Genomic DNA, 21,094 nt, shown 5'->3' with positions numbered 1-21,094 from the left:
CCCAGGTGGGGCAAAGTGAGGTAATCAGTATATATTTTTGGTACTGATGACATAGGTGGGGCCCACCTGGTCAAACTATATGTGTCACACATGGGCAAATGCAAGTCAGACCCTGAAAACATGTCTATGTGGGCCCCAAATGGGTTATGTTAAATTAATATGGGCATATATTTTACATGGGCTCAAGATTGTTTAGTATATATGGGACCCACTTGGGTTTCTCACATGAAAGCCATATGGGTGGGTATCCAATGTAGGTCCTAGTTGGGTCAGTGATGGTAAATGTGTACATGGGTTTAAAATGGTAGCACATGCTGTGCATTTTGAATGTGAGGATTCTTCTTCTGTGAAGAGCCTGAGAAAGTGTTATTTGAATAAAGGAGGATTTATTCCAAACAAGCCCATCACAGATTGCACACAATCCAGGGAGTTGTGAAAGTCAAATTTTAAAAAGAATCTCAAAAGGAAGTAAGAACATAACTCTCTTTTATAACCTGCAGACGGCACCCATGAGTACCATTCTCTAACAAATCACCCTAACTTTAAAATATTTGGCACAACCTCAGTCTATCACTTCTGATATCCTTAGGCACAGTCAAATATTCTTTACTTTTCATTTTTGACCCTCTCAGTTTTTAGCCTCAGTATTTGAACTTTCAGTGCTCTGCATGGTCAGGCTCAGATAAGATAAAATAAGAACTTAATTGATTCCTCTTGGGGATATTCACTTGTCACAGCAGCAATAAAATGTGATGAAAACGGACATAAGAATAGAAAAAAAAACATTATAGCATGCAATATCAAGAAAAGCAAAAAAATACACATTAAAACCTAAGATATAAGTGAATTATACAGAGAAAAATACAGATTTGCCATTTTGTGCAAATTCAGGATTTCCAGTTGTTCAATTAGGACTGTTCACATTAGCAAACATGCAGTTGACGATTTCCAGTAAATCAGACACACTATACTGCATTAGAGAAAAGACCATTAGCTACATATGTGGAAGCATAATTCACTTGAAAAACTAAAAAGACTGTAGAAGTTGAAAGTTTTGGTTGATCAGATCCAATATGTAAAAGCTCCTCAGTATAAAGCTTACTCTTCAACCTCACCCTGGACACAGTCTGTTTGACCTGCTCCCCTCAGGCAGGAGGCTCCGGTCCATTCACACCAGAACCTCTCGCCATAAGAACAGTTTCTTCCCCTCTGCTGTTGGACACATGAACAATAACCGTATGACTGTTCCCACCACTAACACATGACCCTACTGCATCACTGCATCATTCCATGTTTGCACTGATCACCACCTGCACTCATGTATATATCTATCTACTTAGCACTTTTAATTCTTATTTTTATTTTTAAGCGTTTATGACAGTATGTTTGCACCAAGCACCGCAGCAATTTCCTAATGTTGTAAACCTGCTCAACATTTGGCAATAAAACCCTTTCTGATTCTGATTCTTTTAAGTGAGGTGTTGCTATTGTTATCATTATGATATATTCTGTCAATTATGCTTTTATTATTATGTTGTTTTATTTTTATGTTATTTGACAATAATTACATATGATTTTTTAAAACATATTAACCATTCCTATACTTAAAAACTAAAATTTATCTTTTTAACTTGTGCATGGTTTGCCTTTTAAAATGTTTGTATCAGGCATAAAACGACTTTTTAAATAAAGTTGTTTTTTAAAGTGAGCGGCAACCAGTCTTCGCAGTCTTTTTTGTTGAAATGAGGGAGGAGCAGATTGCGCCGCCTATGGACTAGTGTGGTCTGTCCTCAGTTGTGAGCAGATTTTTGACTTGCTGGTTCCTGGAGTACGTGGAGGACATCATTTAAAGGAATTTAAAACTAACACCAAGGTAAATACTGAAGGTTTGATAAGTTATCATCAATGGTTATTTTAGTTGCTTTCTATACTTGTCCTAAACGGTATAAGGGAGAGAGGCATATAACATCCTTAGCTAGCAGGTGGAACTGGGTTAATTTGCTGTTATTGTCTTTGGCGAATATAATTAAAAGTTACTCACAAAACTCCTACTGCCTATATTCTACTCAGTAAAGTACATTTTATCTTATCTTATTCTGTTTCCATCGCACCAATATCTCTATACAGTTTGTGAATTTACGTAATATAATGTACACCGCGTTTTTTCTCCCTCTGTGCATCTGCAACCAGCTATTTTTAATTAATTCAAAAAGTAATGATTTTTTTTATTTTTTAGTACTGTGCTTTAGTGGATTCCCGCTCAGGTAATGCGGCCATTATGCACTACTCAGTAAACAAAATGGCAGTTAGTCGTACAGTACCACGTGACATACATGTGCAATGTGGCAAGCTCACTTTATAGGGGTGTAAAATATGAGATGTTTGTTTAAATTACTGCAGTAGATGCTTGCAGCTTAAATGGTAATGTTATCAGATATGCATTTATGGTGTGCAAAAAGAACGGGGGATGGGGGACAAACACAGCTTTTTCAGCCTAAACACTGCCTGGATCACTGTCAGGCTACGTCCACACGTACATGGGTAATTTTGAAAACGGACATTTTCTGTTTTCGTTAAAAAAATTAAAAAAAAAAAATCCCGTCCACTCGCAAAAGCCAAAACGCTGCTAGGAACATGCCAAAGCAGCAGGTGGCGATATATTCCTAACGTGTAGAAATGTCGGCCAATCAGAAGTCATGAAGCCTGGGTGGGAAAGAGTAAACAAAGATGGTGCATAGAAGCAGAACTGAGTCCTATGTGTGGAGGGACAGTAACTGTGTATATGTAAGCATTGAAACACTGCATAGAGTAAAATTAACAGTAATGGTATTTTTTCTAAGTCATTGTAGAAATTCATTTCACCGAAGCAATAACCTGGCACATGGTGTGATGTCAAAAAAGGCACAGACCTTTGATGCTGCGTTTCCTCTGTTTCCCTCATCCACACCTAAACGCAAAAACGGTTTTTGAAAATCTCCACCCTGGCATGAGTTTCAAAAAAGTCTCCGCTTTCAGTAACCGTATGCCGTTTACGTGTGGACGAAAGGTGAAAACGCACAGAAAAATCTGCGTTTTCAAAAATACCCGTGTACGTGTGGACGTAGCCTTAAATACTGTGCTGTTCCATCTAGTTATTGGTCCAAGGCAGTTATTAATTTAATAAGTAAGTGCAGATCAGATGGTGATGTAGGAAAATGCAGAACATGTTACTATAGCTGAATGCTGTGTAAAACACTAGTATTAAATCTAACTCCCATTGATGGCTTAATTAACTATTTAATAAAATTAAGTCTTTCACTAAATATCCCCCTATGCATAGTTAAGTAGTCTATGTAGCAGTCTACTGCAGGATGTCCAAAGTGCAGCCTGCAGGTCATATGTGCCCCCCTAAGTGATTTTGTGTCATTCAACTGTAAATGAAACATGTTAAAATTTTATACTGCTTGTACAGCACACAGTTGCTGAAGATAGACAATTAATAATATTTTTATGTTCAGATTTGTTCTGGGATATGTCACCATTTATATATATCTTCCCGTGACTTTAAAGTTTGTCAGCTAGTTAGGTACATTTTTGCACTGCCAGTGTTTGCTGTTGGAGTTGATCAGTTTACCATATAAACACTTGCAGTGCATTTCAAACTTATAATTACACTGTTCATTTTGTGCATTAGTAAGTAAATCTCCTATATTGAATTATCCTGGAAAAAATGGAAACGTTTGCAACTTTTTCTTTCTCATGTACTTTCTTTTATTTCCTTATGACATTTAGATTCTTTGGGATCTCAAACACCATCTTTGACATGTAAGTCATTTTCATATTATTTGTATTACTTATTAGCCATATTCAATAGCTTGCACGGATTATTTTGAAAAGTGATGGTTAATGGTACATCTGTGAAAGGAGTGCATTACTATTTTTTTTCTTCTGGTAATCGGTATAAATGTTTATTTAGCTGCAGGAGTCAATGACCAATTTCATAATTAGACATCTACTGAAATTTCAATGTTTTGTGCTAACATAATGCCAACAGTGCTCTCTTCACATGTCCCACAACTCTGACAGTTTTGCTCCTCCCCTCACAATTGGAGTTCTCTCTGAGCTGCTGCTGTCAGGTGCATCAAAACATTTTACATTCCCTTGTTATTCGAATCTCTATCTGAGTTTAGGACTCCAAACATTCACACCTGCTGTCAGTAACCAGAGCTCACAGGACTGTAAGTAGTGCTGCTCATTAAGGTGAGTTGAATTGAAATCTATACTTTATAGGAAGGTTTTTACTGATAAAAGTGGTAATAAACATGGTAACCAATAAAAATGCAGTGCCGCTTTAAAAAAAAAAAACAGAAATTACTCCTGTAATTTCTAACAGTTTTTTTAACAGCAGGTGTGAGCATCCATAGTCGTTAAGCTTTGGTAAAGATTTAAAAATAACATAACATTAAACATTAAATAAGTTTGATGGTGTTGACAGCAGCAGCTCAGTGTTAATCAGCGGATGGTGAGGGGAGCAGGAAAGCGTTTTTCGTCGTAGTTGTTGGAGTTGTTTAAGATGCTGATATTCATAGGAACAAAAATTAACTGAGTTGTTTTCCATTCTATAGAAATTGTGTATCTACTTTTTAATAAGTCTTTATGCTGATGTTCTTAATTATCATGTATTACAGATTTTATTTTTAAGCAACAACATTTTAGCATGCAATCAGAGCATGCCTTACAGTACAGTTTTGTAAGCTGTGCACACAAACAGACTGTTAATTTACAAAATTGATCATTCAACAAATGTAAATCACTGCAGATTTTTTGTTTTAGGTGCACTGTATGGGCTCAAAATGTGGTCATAAATATTTTGTACTTGTAAATCAGGATTTGTATGTGTAAAAAGTATTTGTGTGTGGCCAAAAAAACCCTGCACGTTACAAGTACGAATTTTGACCCTATTTTTCTTCCTTTCATCTGATTGGTCAATGTCATGTCAATCACAAATGTAACAATCCAATCAGAGAACAGATGGGTTTGGCTGTCGGAGGGGAGCTTTTTTGAACTGCAGGTCCTTGAAGGGTGATACAGTTTGAAGCTGGAGGATCTCTATATAAATATCCGATAGCAGCTAGGTCCCCTAACTCTCAGCAGCTGTTGAAAGGATAAAGTTGTGGTATATCACTGGTTAGAAATACCATTATTACTTTAGGATTAGTTTAACACAAAGTCAGGGCTGACCCGGGACCATTGCTGTGAGTCACAGTGCGCAGCATAAAAGTGCTTTCACATCAGACGCAGGATGTGCTGCTAATGCTAACTGCTAACTAAAAGCAAAGGATCCAGAATTTGTAGCGCTGGCTGCTGGGCTCTGTGGGTTTTTGCAGCAGCTCTACCTGTACTAGATGCATCTGCTCCTTGTCGTTTCTATCTCTGACTTTATGTCCTCTACAAGAGTTTCTGGGTTTTTTTGCTAGTTCTTCAAATGTTCAATAAAAACATGTATGCTAATTCATAACGGAGAAAGCTTTGTAATGAAAGCTGTCATTTCCAAAACATTGCCCCCCCGCAGCGCTGTTGAAAAGGCTGTGGAAGTCCCTGTATTAAGCACGTAGACCTGTGACACAAAAATCACCAAAGTCGGATGACCACAGACTGTTTTCCTTCGTGGTGATGAAGGAAAACGCTGGGTTGGCATGTAAAAGGGCATTTATTCCCTTCAAAGACCTGCAGTTCAAAAAAGCGCCCCTCCGACAGCCAAACCCATCTGTTCTCTGATTGGATTGTTACATTTGTGACATGACATTGACCAATCAGATGAAAGGAAGAAAAATAGGGTCAAAATTCATACTTGTAACTTGCAGGGTTCTTTTTTTTTGCACACAAATCTTTTTTACGCACACACAAATTCTTTTTACACATACAGATCTTTTTTTATGCACACACACACACAAATCTTTTCTTACACACACACACACACACAAATCTTTTTTACACATACAAATCCTGATTTACAAGTACAAAATATTTATGACCACATTTTGAGCCCACAGCACTATAACAGCTAGAAGGAACTCCTCAAAATTAAAGGCAGAATAGGGAAATACATGGAAATAACCATTTTCCTTCAAGCACATCAGCAAAGTTAAATTGGTATACTTGATAACTGTTGTTATAAGTATCACATGAATATGAATCCCCACAATTATAGATTTTAATTGGGAAGCAACATGCAGATGTACAGAAGGACTATAAACAGCAATTTCTATCACATACAACTCTTTGAGAAAATACCAGCAGTGAGAATTTATCACTTGCTGATTTATACATTTTACAGTGTAGATTGATGGAAAATCTCCACTCTGGCTGAAGTGTTTTTTACAAACAATGTTTCCAAATACAGTGGCTTGCAAAAGTATTCGGCCCCCTTGAACTTTTCCACATTTTGTCACATTACAGCCACAAACATGAATCGATTTTATTGGAATCCCACGTGAAAGAAGAATAGTGGGGATGGTGTGTTCAGAGTGATGTGCAGTGTTAGTTTTCCACCACACATAGCGTTTTGCATTTTGGCCAAAAAGTTCCATTTTTGGTCTCATCTGTCCAGAGTGTCTTCTTCCACATGTTTGCTGTGTCCCCCACATGGCTTGTGGCAAACTGCAAACGGGAGTTCTTATGGTTTTCTGTTAACAATGGCTTTCTTCTTGCCACTCTTCCATAAAGGCCAACTTTGTGCAGTGCACGACTAATAGTTGTCCTATGGACAGATTCCCCCACCTGAGCTGTAGATCTCTGCAGCTCGTCCAGAGTCACCATGGGCCTCTTGGCTGCATTTCTCTCTTTCTCTGCAGCGCCCTCCTTGTTCGGCCTGTGAGTTTAGGTGGACGGCCTTGTCTTGGTAGGTTTACAGTTGTGCCATACTCCTTCCATTTCTGAATGATCACTTGAACAGTGCTTCGTGGGATGTTCAAGGCTTGGGAAATCTTTTTGTAGCCCAAACCTGCTCTAAATTTCTCAATAACTTCATCCCTGACCTGTCTGCTGTGTTCTTTGGACTTCATGGTGTTGTTGCTCCCAATATTCTCTTAGACAACCTCTGAGGCTGTGACAGAGCAGCTGTATTTGTACTGACATTAGATTACACACAGGTGCACTCTATTTAGTCATTAGCACTCATCAGGCAATGTCCATGGGCAACTGACTGCACTCAGACCAAAGGGGGCTGAATAATTACGCACACCCCACTTTGCAGTTATCTATTTGTAAAAAATGTTTGGAATCATGTATGACTTTCATTCCACTTTCACGTGTACACCACTTTGTGTTGGTCTTTCACATGGAATTCCAATAAAAATGATTCCTGCTTGTAGAGCAGGGCGATATGGCCAAAAATATTTATCACGATATATATTTGAAAATTTGCGATAACGATATAACCGACGATATAATTGATGCGAGACAAAATACAACTCCACAACATTACTAGCGCAAAAAGACAACCTTCCATTTATTTTCACTTAAACAAGAAGCTGGTTTTTATGTACATTAAAGCTTTATAGAAATGTAACAGTGCAAATGCAAATTCCTTGCTGAAAGTTTAACCAAAAGGCATTTCCAGTAGAAATGGGCTGACATATCCTGAGCATAACCATAATATAATATATAATATATAATATATATAATATCCACTGAAGTTAAAAAGAGGTGCTTTGCAACATTAAACTGCAGTGTGCAGTACGCATTTTTCGGACCATAAGGTGCACAGGATTATAAGGCACATTAAGCGAAACAAAGCAGTCAGATAAATCAAACTTTATTAAACTCATTCTTCTTGCTTCCTCCACTTCTGTAACATTGATTCATTAATGTTGAATTCTCTGCAGCTGCTCTATTCCCATGTTGTTGCAGTATATTAATAACTAACCTCGTATTGTGGATGGATTATCTCAGTTGTTCTCCTGACTGAAGTTTGGTCCGTTTACAGCATCCTGCCATGCGATTGCATTTGTCTCTAACCATGAAGAACCTTCACATTAACTTTTATAAGTGGAAAAGTGTTAGTGTTCGTCCTCCAGCTTCACTGTTTATGTTATGCTAACATAGCTGTGTCGCTAGCGATCACGTAGCACATCATTATATACCAGCTAGCCCAACTTCAGTAACCCTACAAACGTCACTGCTGTTTAGTTTCCTGTCTTCATTTATGTTGGAAGTGATAGCAGAGCTGTACGTTTGATTTTTTTTCAGAAATCTCTCAGTCAGAACATGCAATATCATGCTTAGGTAACTAGCGAAACTAGCGAGCTAACTTCCGCTAGCTTCCTGCTAACTTCTAACTCCGTTAAATGTAATAACTTTTGTTTTCATGGATGCCTGGAAGTTAAACTTTATAGTTACACCTGGTAAAGCAGCAATGCTGATCGTTTTATTAAAGATGAAAGAATTTAGACAGTTTTTAACTCTAAGTGATGCTGCAGTGTTGTTTGACATGAAGAATACGGAGCTTAGGGCCCAGATTACTCCCAGATTTAAGAGCATCTTAGTCCGACAAATACGACAATAACGATGGCCGCTTGCATGTTCAGCAAAAAAATGTGCTTTGTTGTGTATCTGACGGACAAACACCAAACCAGTTCCACATCACTGAAGTTGCACCATTTTTACAAACCAATTCTGGTTCATCTGTTTCACTCAACGACCGGCCATGTGCGTATGAAAACAAAGGCACTGCGCATGCGCGTTTTACTCCCATTCTATCGCGATATTTCATTTTCCTATCGTTGCCTAACATTATACCGGTATTATCGTGAATGGTATAATATGGCCCAGCCCTACCTGCTTGTGTCTGCAATGTGACAAAATGTGGAAAAGTTCAAGGGGGGTGAATACTTTTGCAAGCTACTGTATTCCTCTTCAGAATATCTTCTGCAATTTTATGGATTGCCGTATGTGTGAAAATGGCTCACACTTCTATTCTGCACACAATCTTCTGTGTATTTTAGTGAAATGGATTACCTTCTTGCCAAATCACGGACGAGGAGAAGGAGAATTAAAGTTAGAGTTCAGCAGCATTTACAGAGCCTTGCTTTAGATGCTGTGGAACTTGCAGAGAAGGCCGTGGACCAGGCTTTGCAATACACTGAAGATGTGGCGAACAAACATTCGATTGTGGATGAAGCAGTGGAAAATATTGAAGATATAGAAAATAAAGATGAGACTATCAACAAGGCAGAGGACAATGTAGAGGAATATTCAAGTAACAGCTTGGATGAAGATTTACCTCTGGATTTTAATAGTAATGACTTTTACATGGATAGTGAAGCGGATGAAGAACAAAACTGTGACTTTCCTGATGTGGAGTCAAACTCTGATGCTAAGAGGAAACTTGCTGAATGGGCAGCAAACCGAAATGTGTCTCATTCTGTGTTGTCAGAGCTCTTAACCATACTTTTGGAGCTTGGTCTCGATTTGCCAAAGGATCCCAGAACTTTGCTCAGTACATTAAAAGACTGTGAAGTGAAACAAATTGGCAGGGGAAGTTACTACCATTTTGGTCTTGAAAGTGCAGTATTGTCAGAACTGAAAATGATAAATCAACATGAACTGAAAACTGATACATTAACCATTCGTGTGAATGTTGATGGTTTGCCTCTCTTTAAGAGCTCTAATATGCAACTGTGGCCTATTTTAGGTAAGATAGTTGAACTGCCACAAGCAAATGTTTTCATGATGGGTATATATGCTGGTCCCTGCAAACCTGAGTCGGTGAACGACTACATGCATGATTTTATAGAAGATGTAAAAAAGGTCACAAAAACTGGTATTGTTTTCAATGGAAAACACTTCAATGTACCCCTTCCAGATGCTTTTATCTGTGACACCCCAGCTAGAGCTTATTTAAAATGCATCAAAGGTCATGGTGGCTACAGTTCTTGTGAGCGCTGTACACAGTATGGTGTTTATGTTGATGGGAAAGTTATTTTTCCAGATATGGATTCAAGTCTCAGATCAGATTCTCAGTTTGAAGAAATGTTAGATGAAGATCACCACAACTCCAAATCACCTCTTCAAGAGCTAGGCATTGGCATGGTTTCAGCCTTTCCCTTAGACTATATGCATTTAATTTGCTTGGGTATTGTACGTAAATTACTTGCCCTGTGGATTAAGGGACCATTGCAGTGTCGGGTTCCTACTTCTACTCTGTCTGCCATTTCAGATCACTTAAAACAGTGTAGGCAAAGTCTGCCACGCACGTTTTCCAGAAAGCCACGGTCCCTAATGGAGTACAGACAATGGAAAGCTACAGAATTAAGACAATTTTTGTTGTATACTGGACCAGTTGTGCTTTTCCAGAAACTGTGCAATCCACAGTACAAGAACTTCCTGGTTTTGTCATCTGCTATGAGGATACTTTTGTCTCCTTTGTGTAAAGAGTACTGCTATTATGCAAAAAAATTATTGAGATGCTTTGTTGCCAACTTTGCTAAGATTTATGGGACTAAATTCTTAGTTAACAATACACACAGTCTTTTGCACCTAGCAGATGATGCTACAAAGTATGGCCCTCTGGATTTGGTTTCATGTTTTCCATTTGAGAATTATTTGGGACAGTTAAAAAAGATGGTGAGAAGACCACAGGATCCTGTACAGCAAATTGTCAGACGAGTTTGTGAAAAGCAATTGTATCCTCACAGGTCTTGCAAAATGCCAGAGGGTGTACTCACACAGCCACATACATCTGGACCTATGATGACTGAATTTTTTGTCCATCATTCTTTTCAGTACAAGATGTACAGACATGGAAATCAAATAATCTCCACCTCCAGTGGAACAAATTGTTTTGATCTTGAAGGCAAAGTTGCAGTTGTGCGGAACATTGTGCTGTTCATCGGAGAAATACATGTTTTGTTTGAACTGTTTGAGACTGGAACAGCGTTTTTTAACTACCCTATTGATTCAACATCTCTGGGTGTACATTTGTTGTCAAAACTGTCAGGTCATCTTGCTAGTGCTCCTGTAACTAAATTTACAAAACCAATTATTTTGTTACCTTTTCGTAATGCATTTGTAGCTTTGCCTCAGCTACACAGCATGTAACTTAATGGCGTTTACAGGATGTCTTCATTCAGTGTGGTCGAGTTTGTGGATGAAGTTGACTCTGATGGCTGCAAGAAGGTAGACATCATTCCATCAGAGTGGTTCCATGACGCAGAGAGAAAATTATGCTGGTGGCCTCCTGCCTCATTGGTGAATGTGACAAAGGCTGTAAAGGAAGGAACACCACCAACCAGCAACTGGATACTCTGCAATGTCCGTGTCATGGGAAATGCAGGTAAGTTTGACTTTATTTGTACACTACATCTGTATTTCCTTTTCTTTAAAAGTTTATACATGAACTTTTTTTTTTTTTTACTTGGAGGCTTTTGAAATTGTAAGGCCCTGTATTACTGTATTATTGTATGTTTCTGTTCTGTGTCCTGTGTACTGTTTGTTTCTATATGTGTCTTTCTGGCTGCTGTTACAACCAAATTTCCCCTTGTGGGACAATTAAAGGATTATTCTATTCTATTCTACTGGAAACCATTTTTTCATTGTCATTGTTTTTGCAGATTTATTTCTTCTTTACATTGTATCTTACATGTTGTATTCTGTACAATTTATGTTATAGCAACTTATGCAAATGCCAGGGCAAAGTTGCATCAAGCAGAGTATTCATCAGACTTGACGGACAATGAGAATGGCATAAGAAAAAGAAAGTAAGTGGTACTAGCATACAAACAAGATGAAGTTTATTTCCTGCAGTGTCATAAATGTTCTGTGCTTAACCTTTCTAGGCCAAGTGTTAAACTGATCAATCAACTGAGCAGCCACACTGAATCAAGTGAGCCTTCTGATTCAGATGAAGAACTTCCACCCACGCCTCCAGAACAACTCCTTCAGCGACCCTCTGGAAAAAACAATAGTGTAGTCGCCAGCCCCGCTGCCCGGAGTGCCGCCAGCCCCACTGCCCGGAGTGCCGCCAGCCCCGCTGCCCGGAGTGCCGCCAGCCCCGCTGCCCAGAGTGCCGCCAGCCCCGCTGCCCGGAGTGCCGCCAGCCCCACTGCCCGGAGTGCCGCCAGCCCCACTGCCCGGAGTGCCACCAGCCCCACTTGTGAAGCCATGTTCTCGAAAGTACTTGCCATTTTAGAGGAAGTGAAGGAGACTCAACTGGTTCATAGCAAGATGTTAAATGCCTTGCTGAAGCAGAAAAACGGTTCAGTTACGGAGGTCCCTGAAGGGGTTGTTTTACCTCTTAAAACCCAAGACGATGTTGAGGCTCTTAATGGAAAACTGGAGGACTCCAGTCTCATGTCTGCTGTAGTAAGTTTTTTTTTTTCCTCCCCATTCTGCTTGCCACTGTTCTTTATACAGTAGCCAGAAAAATTCTTTGATATATTTTCTGAAAGACATTCTCCTTCATGATTTTTTTTGGTATACAGCATAATTGGTTTCATTTAACACAGCAAGTCTTACTGGTCCTGAGGCAGCAAAGCAGGCCAGAGACCATCACATCTGCTACCATGTCTTTCTGTTGCTATGATTTTTTTTTTTTTCTGAGATGTTACTTTTATACCACATTAGGGCTGCCACGATTAGTCGACTAGTCACGATTACGTCGACTATCAAAATCGTCGACGACTGATTTAATAGTCGACACGTCGTTTGAAGCTTTGTAAGATCACAAAAGACGCAGGAATAAGTAGTAGGATTTAAGAGTGTAATAACGGACTGAAACAGATGATGGCAGCACTGCATGTACAAGGATGTCAGCTGCCGTTAAACCCCGAAGAAGAAGTAGCTCTGTCCCAGAATTCATAGCGCAGCCCAGCTCAGTTTACAACAATGGCGGCAGCTACTTAGTTTTAATATTACTCTTATTATTCTTTCTGGGTCACAAAATAAACGTTTAGCATATTTTCAGGCGAGAATGTAGCTGTATAAACCTCAAATATCTGCTCAGTTTATCAAGACACCACATATTTTCAAAAGCGCTCCGACGTTTTCGGAGACGTCTGTTACCCACTAGCTCGATAGCTAGGCTCACTAGAGCCGTGAGAACACCGGACTCCCGGCAAATCGTTTTCAAACCTACCGCCGTCTTTCGCTACTCAGGTTAAACATGATATATGAGTCACTTAGATAACTTAAAACTGTTATTGTTTGGCTTTTTTTGTATTTTATTTGTTCCTGAGTAAATCGGTTTGGCTGAGATTAAATTTATAGTTTTTACACAGCTGAATAAACATCAAGCAGACAGCTGATTATCAGAAGTGTGAGATGCTGGAGAATTTACTCCGGTGTCCTGTTATATTTTAGATAGCAAGGAGTTTATTAAACTTCACCGAAACAATCTGCAAATTTCATTAAAATTTAATAAACTATCATCTTGTCTTTCTTTATTTTTAGTTAGCACAGACCTTAAACACTTAAAGCTGTAAGCTAATGATAGTTATATAAGAGCAGATGCTGCTGGTGCAATAAGCTGTACGTTTTATGTCCAATGGATGATGATCTGATTAGTCGACTAATCGCAAAAATAATCGGTGACTAGTCGACTATCAAAATAATCGTTTGTGGCAGCCCTATACCATATGTTTACCTTCCAGAAAGTTACATTTTTTTTATTCTAATGAAGCATTTGATTCTGATTTTGATAACGGATAGATTTCTTATATTTGTTCTGCTATGATAGTTTATGCAAATTCTGGCCAGTTCCTATTTATTTTAACCTTTTAGCCCCCAACCCGTCGCCGATGACAGGTTTTTCCAACCTGTCTCTTCCAACCAGAGCTCTACCAGGGGCCCAACACAGCTGGACTTATTTAGAAGAAAAGAGATGCCCAAAAACAAACCACAGGGCCAAAGGTCACAAAATTGTTTTTGTTCTGTTTTACAATTAATAATTCAAATTGCCTATTCGAAATCTTTTATTCATGTACATTATGAGTCCCTTTTTCAGTTAAAACAACAGTAAAATTTCAAGTTTGTTTTTTGCCCTTTTCTGTTATTAATCCCCGATTACACTCTTATAGTATACAGTAGAGAAAAAAACCTAGCAGATGTGGAAACTAGAAGTAATCCTGAAAAAATGGAAAAAAGCACACACACTCACAGCTGATTTTATGACACTTTTACAGCTAAAACAACAAAATATTCACAGGTGTCCTGCTTAACATTATGGATAAATGATAAAGGGGTAAGGAATAGGGGTGGGTTTTGATTATAGATTTATCAAATAAAACCTATTTTAGTTTGGAGAAAGTAAATGAGAGCAGGCACACGCATTCTGCACAAAGATGTAAACACAAAGCGCGGACCCGCCGACAGATCAGAATCAGTGAGATGTGGCCTTTCTCAGCCGACGGCACTTTGTGTTTTTTGTGCTAGATTCTGAAGCTGCAGGTTTTATCTTTTTTCAAACAATATTGACTGAACCAGCAGCAAAAGAAGATCCAAACTACACTGAAAATTTCGCTTCACGTAAACATCGTCATGAATTCCCTCTTACTTTTGCTGTTTTGGTTTTCCACCATGGTGGTTTTCCATGACGGTACTGGAATATTTCTAACATTTTGAGTTATTTTCCAGTATTAGAAAATCAGCACTGCTCAGTGTTAGCCATTGTTAATCTTCAAAACTGACTAGGTTACTTTTAAACATATAACACTGTCAAAAGTGTTAATTTAACACTCAACAGTGTTGTATTTAACACTCTGAGGTGTGGACCCATATAGACACTCTCCAGTGTTAATTTAAAACTGGAGATTTTGCTGTGTAGTATTTTTTTATCTCCACACAATTAACATTAAGTAATATGTAAAGCGTCCATTTATCCTCCATTCCTGGTCCATTATCTTAAGCTTAGGCTGCTCCCCCTGTGACCCAATCCGGTACTAAGTAGAGAGGCCCAGACTTCGCTCTCTCCAGTCTCTTGGCCCTGCTCCTCCAGCGGAATCCCAAGGCATTTCCAGGCCAGCAGAGAAACATAGTCCCTTTTGCATGTCCTGGGTGTTCCTCTGGGTCTCTTCCTGGTTGGATGTGCCCAAAACGCCTCCCCCAGGGAGGCATCCTACCCATCCTACCCAGATGCCAGTATCTAATCCAGGGGTGTTAAACTCAAAATTCAAAACTGGAACAAAGTCGCGGGCTAACGTTAATATTTATTGAAATATATTTATTCCTCCAGATATAGGAATGAATCTTTTCTTATGGACTCAAACACATTTTTCTGAAAAACTGAATATGGAACAAGCAAAGCTTAATACTAAACAATATATATATATATATATTAGCTGTATAATACCAGTAGGCCAGCTCTAATAGTAATTTGGTATGGCTTCGCGGGCCAAATATAAGTAGGCTGGGGGCCAAATTTGGCCCGCAGGCCAGAGTTTGACACCTATGATCTAATCTGTCCTTTTTGTATGTTCCCCTCAGGTTGCCATGGTAGCAGATATAGGGGGAACAAGTGTAGATGATGCTACAAGGAGAATGATGAAATTCCTCATATCACCCGAGCTTGCCGTGGAGTACAACTTGCTTGGCCGACATGGGAAGAAAAAGTTCCGAGATTTGCGCCTCTTTAATGTTGTGTATGGTAAGTTAATTTCACTTGAGACACTTTTTTTAATAAAGTGTTTGAAAGTGTAAGTGAGATTGGTTATTGTGCCATCTTATATATTTGAGGCAAGAAAGTGAAATAAACATTGTTCTTTGTAAATCATTACCAAAGGAAGTAAGCTATGGTTACCTTTACTTTGGCTTACCCATTTTTCTTCTTCATTTGCAGAGGCACTGAAGAAGAATTCTTTGACTGCAAAAGTCAACCTGCAAGAAGCAGAGAAAGCTCTCTCCAAATGGTTCACTGGAGCTAGAGACAGAGGAGGACTGAGGGCTGCTAGGGGACAAAATAGACTAACGGCTCTGTAAAAAAACATAACAGACACCTCTGCTGATTCAAGACAAGGTTCTGAGTTTCCCTTCTTATTTTTTCCCATGTTGCTACAGTTTCAACTCTAAGCAATTTGAATGTAGTTTGATATTTCTAGTTTTTTAAGTTCACACTCCTTGGAATACAGTTACTTAAACCCACAGTTGTGTGACAAAATAAATGTGAACAAAATGTGTTTTGTGTCCCCTCTTGATGTTTCTATTTGCAGTCAGCTTTAATATATTTAGTGTCTTTGTGTCACAGAAGCCGTATTGGCCGTCTGTTAATTTGATTTTGTGGCTGTTTTTCTACATGGGACCCGCCCAGTGCCAGAAATTAGCCAATTCAAACAAGAAGTAAGATGCAACTACAGAACCCACTGATAATACCATTCCAACTTTTTAGCTCATGTTTTCCTCATCTTGTACACACTAAGAACTTGAAAAATGGGGCCCAGGTGGGTTTCTGAGTACTTTGCCCAGTTGGGGTCCATTTAGTTCCCAGATTTTACCAATATAACACCAAGATGGGCATTTAACATGGGGCCATTATGGAACCCGCGGACAATCCCACTTAAAACCCACTTTTTAGCCTATGTGGTGCCCACATGGTACCCACAAAAAAACTTGAAAGATGGGGCCTGGGTGGGTTTCAGTGTATGTTGCCCAGTTGGGTGCCATTTAGTTCCTAGATTTTACCAATGTAAAACCAAGATGGGCTTATAAAATGGGGCCATTATGGAACCCGCGGACAATCCCACTTAAAACCCACTTTTTAGCCTATGTGGTGCCCACGTGGTACCCACAAAAAACTTGAAAGATGGGGCCTGGGTGGGTTTCTGTGTATGTTGCCCAGTTGGGGCCCATTTAGTTCCTAGATTTTACCAATGTAAAACCAAGATGGGCTTATAAAATGGGGCCATTATGGAACCCGCGGACAATCCCACTTAAAACCCACTTTTTAGCCTATGTGGTGCCCACGTGGTACCCACAAAAAACTTGAAAGATGGGGCCTGGGTGGGTTTCTGTGTATGTTGCCCATTTGGGGCCCATTTAGTTCCTAGATTTTACCAATATAAAACCAAGATGGGCTTATAAAATGGGGCCATTATGGACCCGCGGACAATCCCACTTAAAACCCACTTTTTAGCCTATGTGGTGCCCACGTGGTACCCACAAAAAACTTGAAAGATGGGGCCTGGGTGGGTTTCTGTGTATGTTGCCCATTTGGGGCCCATTTAGTTCCTAGATTTTACCAATATAAAACCAAGATGGGCTTATAAAATGGGGCCATTATGGAACCCGCGGACAATCCCACTTAAAACCCACTTTTTAGCCTATGTGGTGCCCACGTGGTACCCACAAAAAACTTGAAAGATGGGGCCTGGGTGGGTTTCTGTGTATGTTGCCCAGTTGGGGCCCATTTAGTTCCTAGATTTTACCAATATAAAACCAAGATGGGCTTATAAAATGGGGCCATTATGGAACCCGCGGACAATCCCACTTAAAACCCACTTTTTAGCCTATGTGGTGCCCACGTGGTACCCACAAAAAACTTGAAAGATGGGGCCTGGGTGGGTTTCTGTGTATGTTGCCCAGTTGGGGCCCATTTAGTTCCTAGATTTTGCCAATATAACACCAAGATGGGCTTATAAAATGGGGCCATTATGGAACCCGCGGACAATCCCACTTAAAACCCACTTTTTAGCCTATGTGGTGCCCACATGGTACCCAAAAAAAATTAAAAGATGGGGCCCGGGTGGGTTTCTGTGTATGTTGCCCAGTTGGGGCCCATTTAGTTCCTAGATTTTACCAATATAACACCTATATGGGCATTTAACATGGGGCCATTACGGAACCCGCGGACAATCCTATATGGGGCCCATTTTTCAGCCCATTTCCAAACCATATGGGCCCCACATATAAATGTTGGCTGGGGTGCAGTGCAGCAGAATGCAGCATTTCCCTGACAGAAAAAAAAAGAAGAAGCTGGCAGTTGCGGCTGATTTTTAGCTGATGTTTGGGCCAAATAACTATTGTCTCTGTGAAATCTTGTTTAGTCACGCTGTGACTGTCCTGTACTTGCAGGAAAATAGCTGTTGCATATTGTTGGCTGTGAGGGGGGAAAAAGGCAAAGCAGAGAAAAGGCAAACAGATGGTGTCAGGATCAGAGCTGCACGCATTAAGTCAACGTTAACCCAAACGACAGAACAGAAATGATTTGGAGGTAATATTAACCTTCAAGAACGAAAACTGATTTTAAAAAAATCTGATTATGACCAGATGAACTGGTCCAAGGGAAAACTTAAATCCATGCCAGGATTTCACAAATATGGAAAAGCAATGAGAGACACTCGCTCAATAACAATTGATCTACTTACAGAGTGATGGCGATTGCCACCTAGAAAAGCTGGCATACATGGCTTCAACTCCACTGTTCACAAAGGACCATGAAACAGACTGAGCTGATTATGCTGCTGATTAGTTAGCAGGAAGAGAGACAAGCATCTTCATTTCGAAGATGCCTTCTTAATGAACAACTGACTTAGTGTCTGACCTAGCAATCTGGTCAAAGTTTAATTATGAATGACACCTAAGTACCTCCCAAATTAAGGGAAAAAAACCACACTGCACTCTTAGAAAAAGACGGTGTAGAAGGTATTGTTGAAAGACATCGGCCCATTTTTGCCAAACGTGAGCATGTTGACTCCTTGCTTTTAACATTTTTGAACACAGGCAAACAGATGGTGTCATGATCAGAGCTGCACGCCTTAACTAACTAAGGGTTAGTTAGCCCACCAAAATATGAATAAACAAAGCCCTTTCTCATAGACAAGGCATGTTTGATGGAAATGTATAATAGTTGAATAAACATAGGCTTTGCGCAATGAATAGAATAACTGTCTGCAAACACAAAAATGTCTGCAAAATAACAGCTTTGGTGCCACAGCCCCTGTCCTGCAGCTGTAACCTCTCGATCTTTGTGAGTTAAAGTATCACAGACACCAAAAGAGGCCAAAAAAACCAAAACAGCAACAAAAATCACCCTTGGTAAAGTGTTTACATATCTTGAGTGTCTTAAATAATTTTGAGAAAATTGGACAAGTTGGTCTTTTTATTTGTTTAATTGTTTGTTTTACATTGTTCTGATAGAAAATGTTTTGCTTAGATTAATAATTTGGAGGAAATAGATGGTTGTGGCTCCCTAAAAAAATCATCTCCCTAAAACAGATCAGTATCTTGACTGACATGAATCTGCAGTGAAACATGAGGTAGATGAGGTAGTTATGCTTTTTTTTCTTTGAATATGGCATTGAGGAAGCTAAGCTAAACTGAACAGATTTGGTGAGTCTGCATATTATTATATTTTCAGGCACCCTACCAGCTATACTTATCTCAACACTGACATTACAAATTTGCAGTAGATTTAGATAACTATCAAATCTGTTAAATCCTTTTTTGTTTTTAATCCCAGAATGCACAGACACGCAATACAGCCCACCCATGAGTGACTTTTTAAAATGTAAAACACTTAAATTTTCTTTGTTTTTCTTTCAAAGGAGCTACAGAGAACTGAAAATGGGGTTATCTTATCAAGGCTTCCTTGTAAATGATCTCGAAAAATATAACCTCATGAAATTGTTTTCTGGTAATTCTTTTTAGAATAAAAGATGAAAGCACACACTATAAAGAGATTGTGTATTGTGTTCCTTGAAATCTTCAACAATGTCAACCTGAAGATAACTGGAGCATAGTAAGAGCTAGTGTAAACATGCCTCTATTTGTAGTTCCAGCTTAATCTGTGAGCTTCAAGAAACTGATAGATACGGTGGCTGGGAAGTGCAAATCGCAACAAATTAAAAAACCGCAACAAATTAAAAAACCCCACAACAAAATACAAAAAGCCCACAACAAATTACAAAAAGCCCACAACAAATTACAAAAAGCCCACAACAAATTACAAAAAGCCCACAACAAATTACAAAACCCCCACAACAAATTACAAAACCCCCACAACAAAATACAAAAACAAAATACAAAAAGCCCACAACAAAATACAAAAAGCCCACAACAAATTACAAAAACCCCACAACAAAATACAAAAACCCCACAACAAATTACAAAAACCCCACAACAAATTACAAAAAGCCCACAACAAAATACAAAAAGCCCACAACAAATTACAAAAACCCCACAACAAAATACAAAAAGCCCACAACAAAATACAAAAAGCCCACAACAAATTACAAAAACCCCACAACAAAATACAAAAAGCCCACAACAAATTACAAAAAGCCCACAACAAATTACAAAACCCCCACAACAAATTACAAAAAGCCCACAACAAAATACAAAAAGCCCACAACAAAATACAAAAAGCCCACAACAAATTACAAAAAGCCCACAACAAATTACAAAACCCCCACAACAAAATACAAAAAGCCCACAACAAATTACAAAACCCCCACAACAAATTACAAAACCCCCACAACAAAATACAAAACCCCCACAACAAAATACAAAAAGCCCACAACAAATTACAAAAAGCCCACAACAAATTACAAAACCCCCACAACAAATTACAAAACCCCCACAACAAATTACAAAACCCCCACAACAAAATACAAAAAGCCCACAACAAAATACAAAAAGCCCACAACAAATTACAAAAAGCCCACAACAAATTACAAAAAGCCCACAACAAATTACAAAACCCCCACAACAAATTACAAAACCCCCACAACAAAATACAAAACCCCCACAACAAAATACAAAAAGCCCACAACAAAATACAAAAAGCCCACAACAAATTACAAAAACCCCACAACAAAATACAAAAAGCCCACAACAAAATACAAAAAGCCCACAACAAATTACAAAAACCCCACAACAAAATACAAAAAGCCCACAACAAAATACAAAAAGCCCACAACAAATTACAAAAAGCCCACAACAAAATACAAAAAGCCCACAACAAAATACAAAAAGCCCACAACAAATTACAAAAACCCCACAACAAAATACAAAAAGCCCACAACAAAATACAAAAAGCCCACAACAAATTACAAAAAGCCCACAACAAATTACAAAACCCCCACAACAAATTACACAACCCCCACAACAAAATACAAAAAGCCCACAA

The 21,094-nt window shown here is 38.9% G+C and overlaps 2 protein-coding genes across 2 annotated transcripts; both read left to right on the top strand.

The window, feature by feature from the left end:
• Window positions 1-1,714: 1,714 nt before the first annotated feature.
• Window positions 1,715-12,137, top strand: LOC309709258 (uncharacterized protein; the record flags this gene model as incomplete). The annotated part of the gene is made up of 6 exons (XM_082537812.1): window positions 1,715-1,873; window positions 3,772-3,804; window positions 11,097-11,314; window positions 11,651-11,738; window positions 11,817-12,072; window positions 12,126-12,137. Coding segments are annotated over exons 2-6 (576 nt in total). The 5' UTR covers window positions 1,715-1,873; window positions 3,772-3,802.
• On the top strand, window positions 12,134-16,166 carry LOC309708972 (uncharacterized protein). Its single transcript, XM_082537370.1, has 3 exons — window positions 12,134-12,342; window positions 15,460-15,619; window positions 15,812-16,166. The coding sequence occupies exons 1-3, from the start codon at window positions 12,142-12,144 to the stop codon at window positions 15,949-15,951; spliced, it is 501 nt and encodes a 166-aa protein (XP_082393496.1). The 5' UTR covers window positions 12,134-12,141; the 3' UTR covers window positions 15,952-16,166.
• Window positions 16,167-21,094: the final 4,928 nt, after the last annotated feature.

This window comes from Aulonocara stuartgranti (assembly GCF_965226115.1).
Source record: "Aulonocara stuartgranti genome assembly, chromosome: 1".
NCBI classification, from domain to species: domain Eukaryota; kingdom Metazoa; phylum Chordata; class Actinopteri; order Cichliformes; family Cichlidae; genus Aulonocara; species Aulonocara stuartgranti.
Note: the sequence above shows the minus strand (reverse complement) of the source record. Positions and strands in the feature narration are given on the sequence as shown.

Coding starts and splice junctions, on each gene's coding strand:
- LOC309708972 (XM_082537370.1), top strand. CDS start 12,142: ATGTTCTCGAAAGTACTTGCCATTTTAGAGGAAGTGAAGGAGACTCAA. Junction 12,343..15,459: donor CCAGTCTCATGTCTGCTGTA/GTAAGTTTTTTT, acceptor TGTTCCCCTCAG/GTTGCCATGGTAGCAGATAT. Junction 15,620..15,811: donor CCTCTTTAATGTTGTGTATG/GTAAGTTAATTT, acceptor CTTCATTTGCAG/AGGCACTGAAGAAGAATTCT.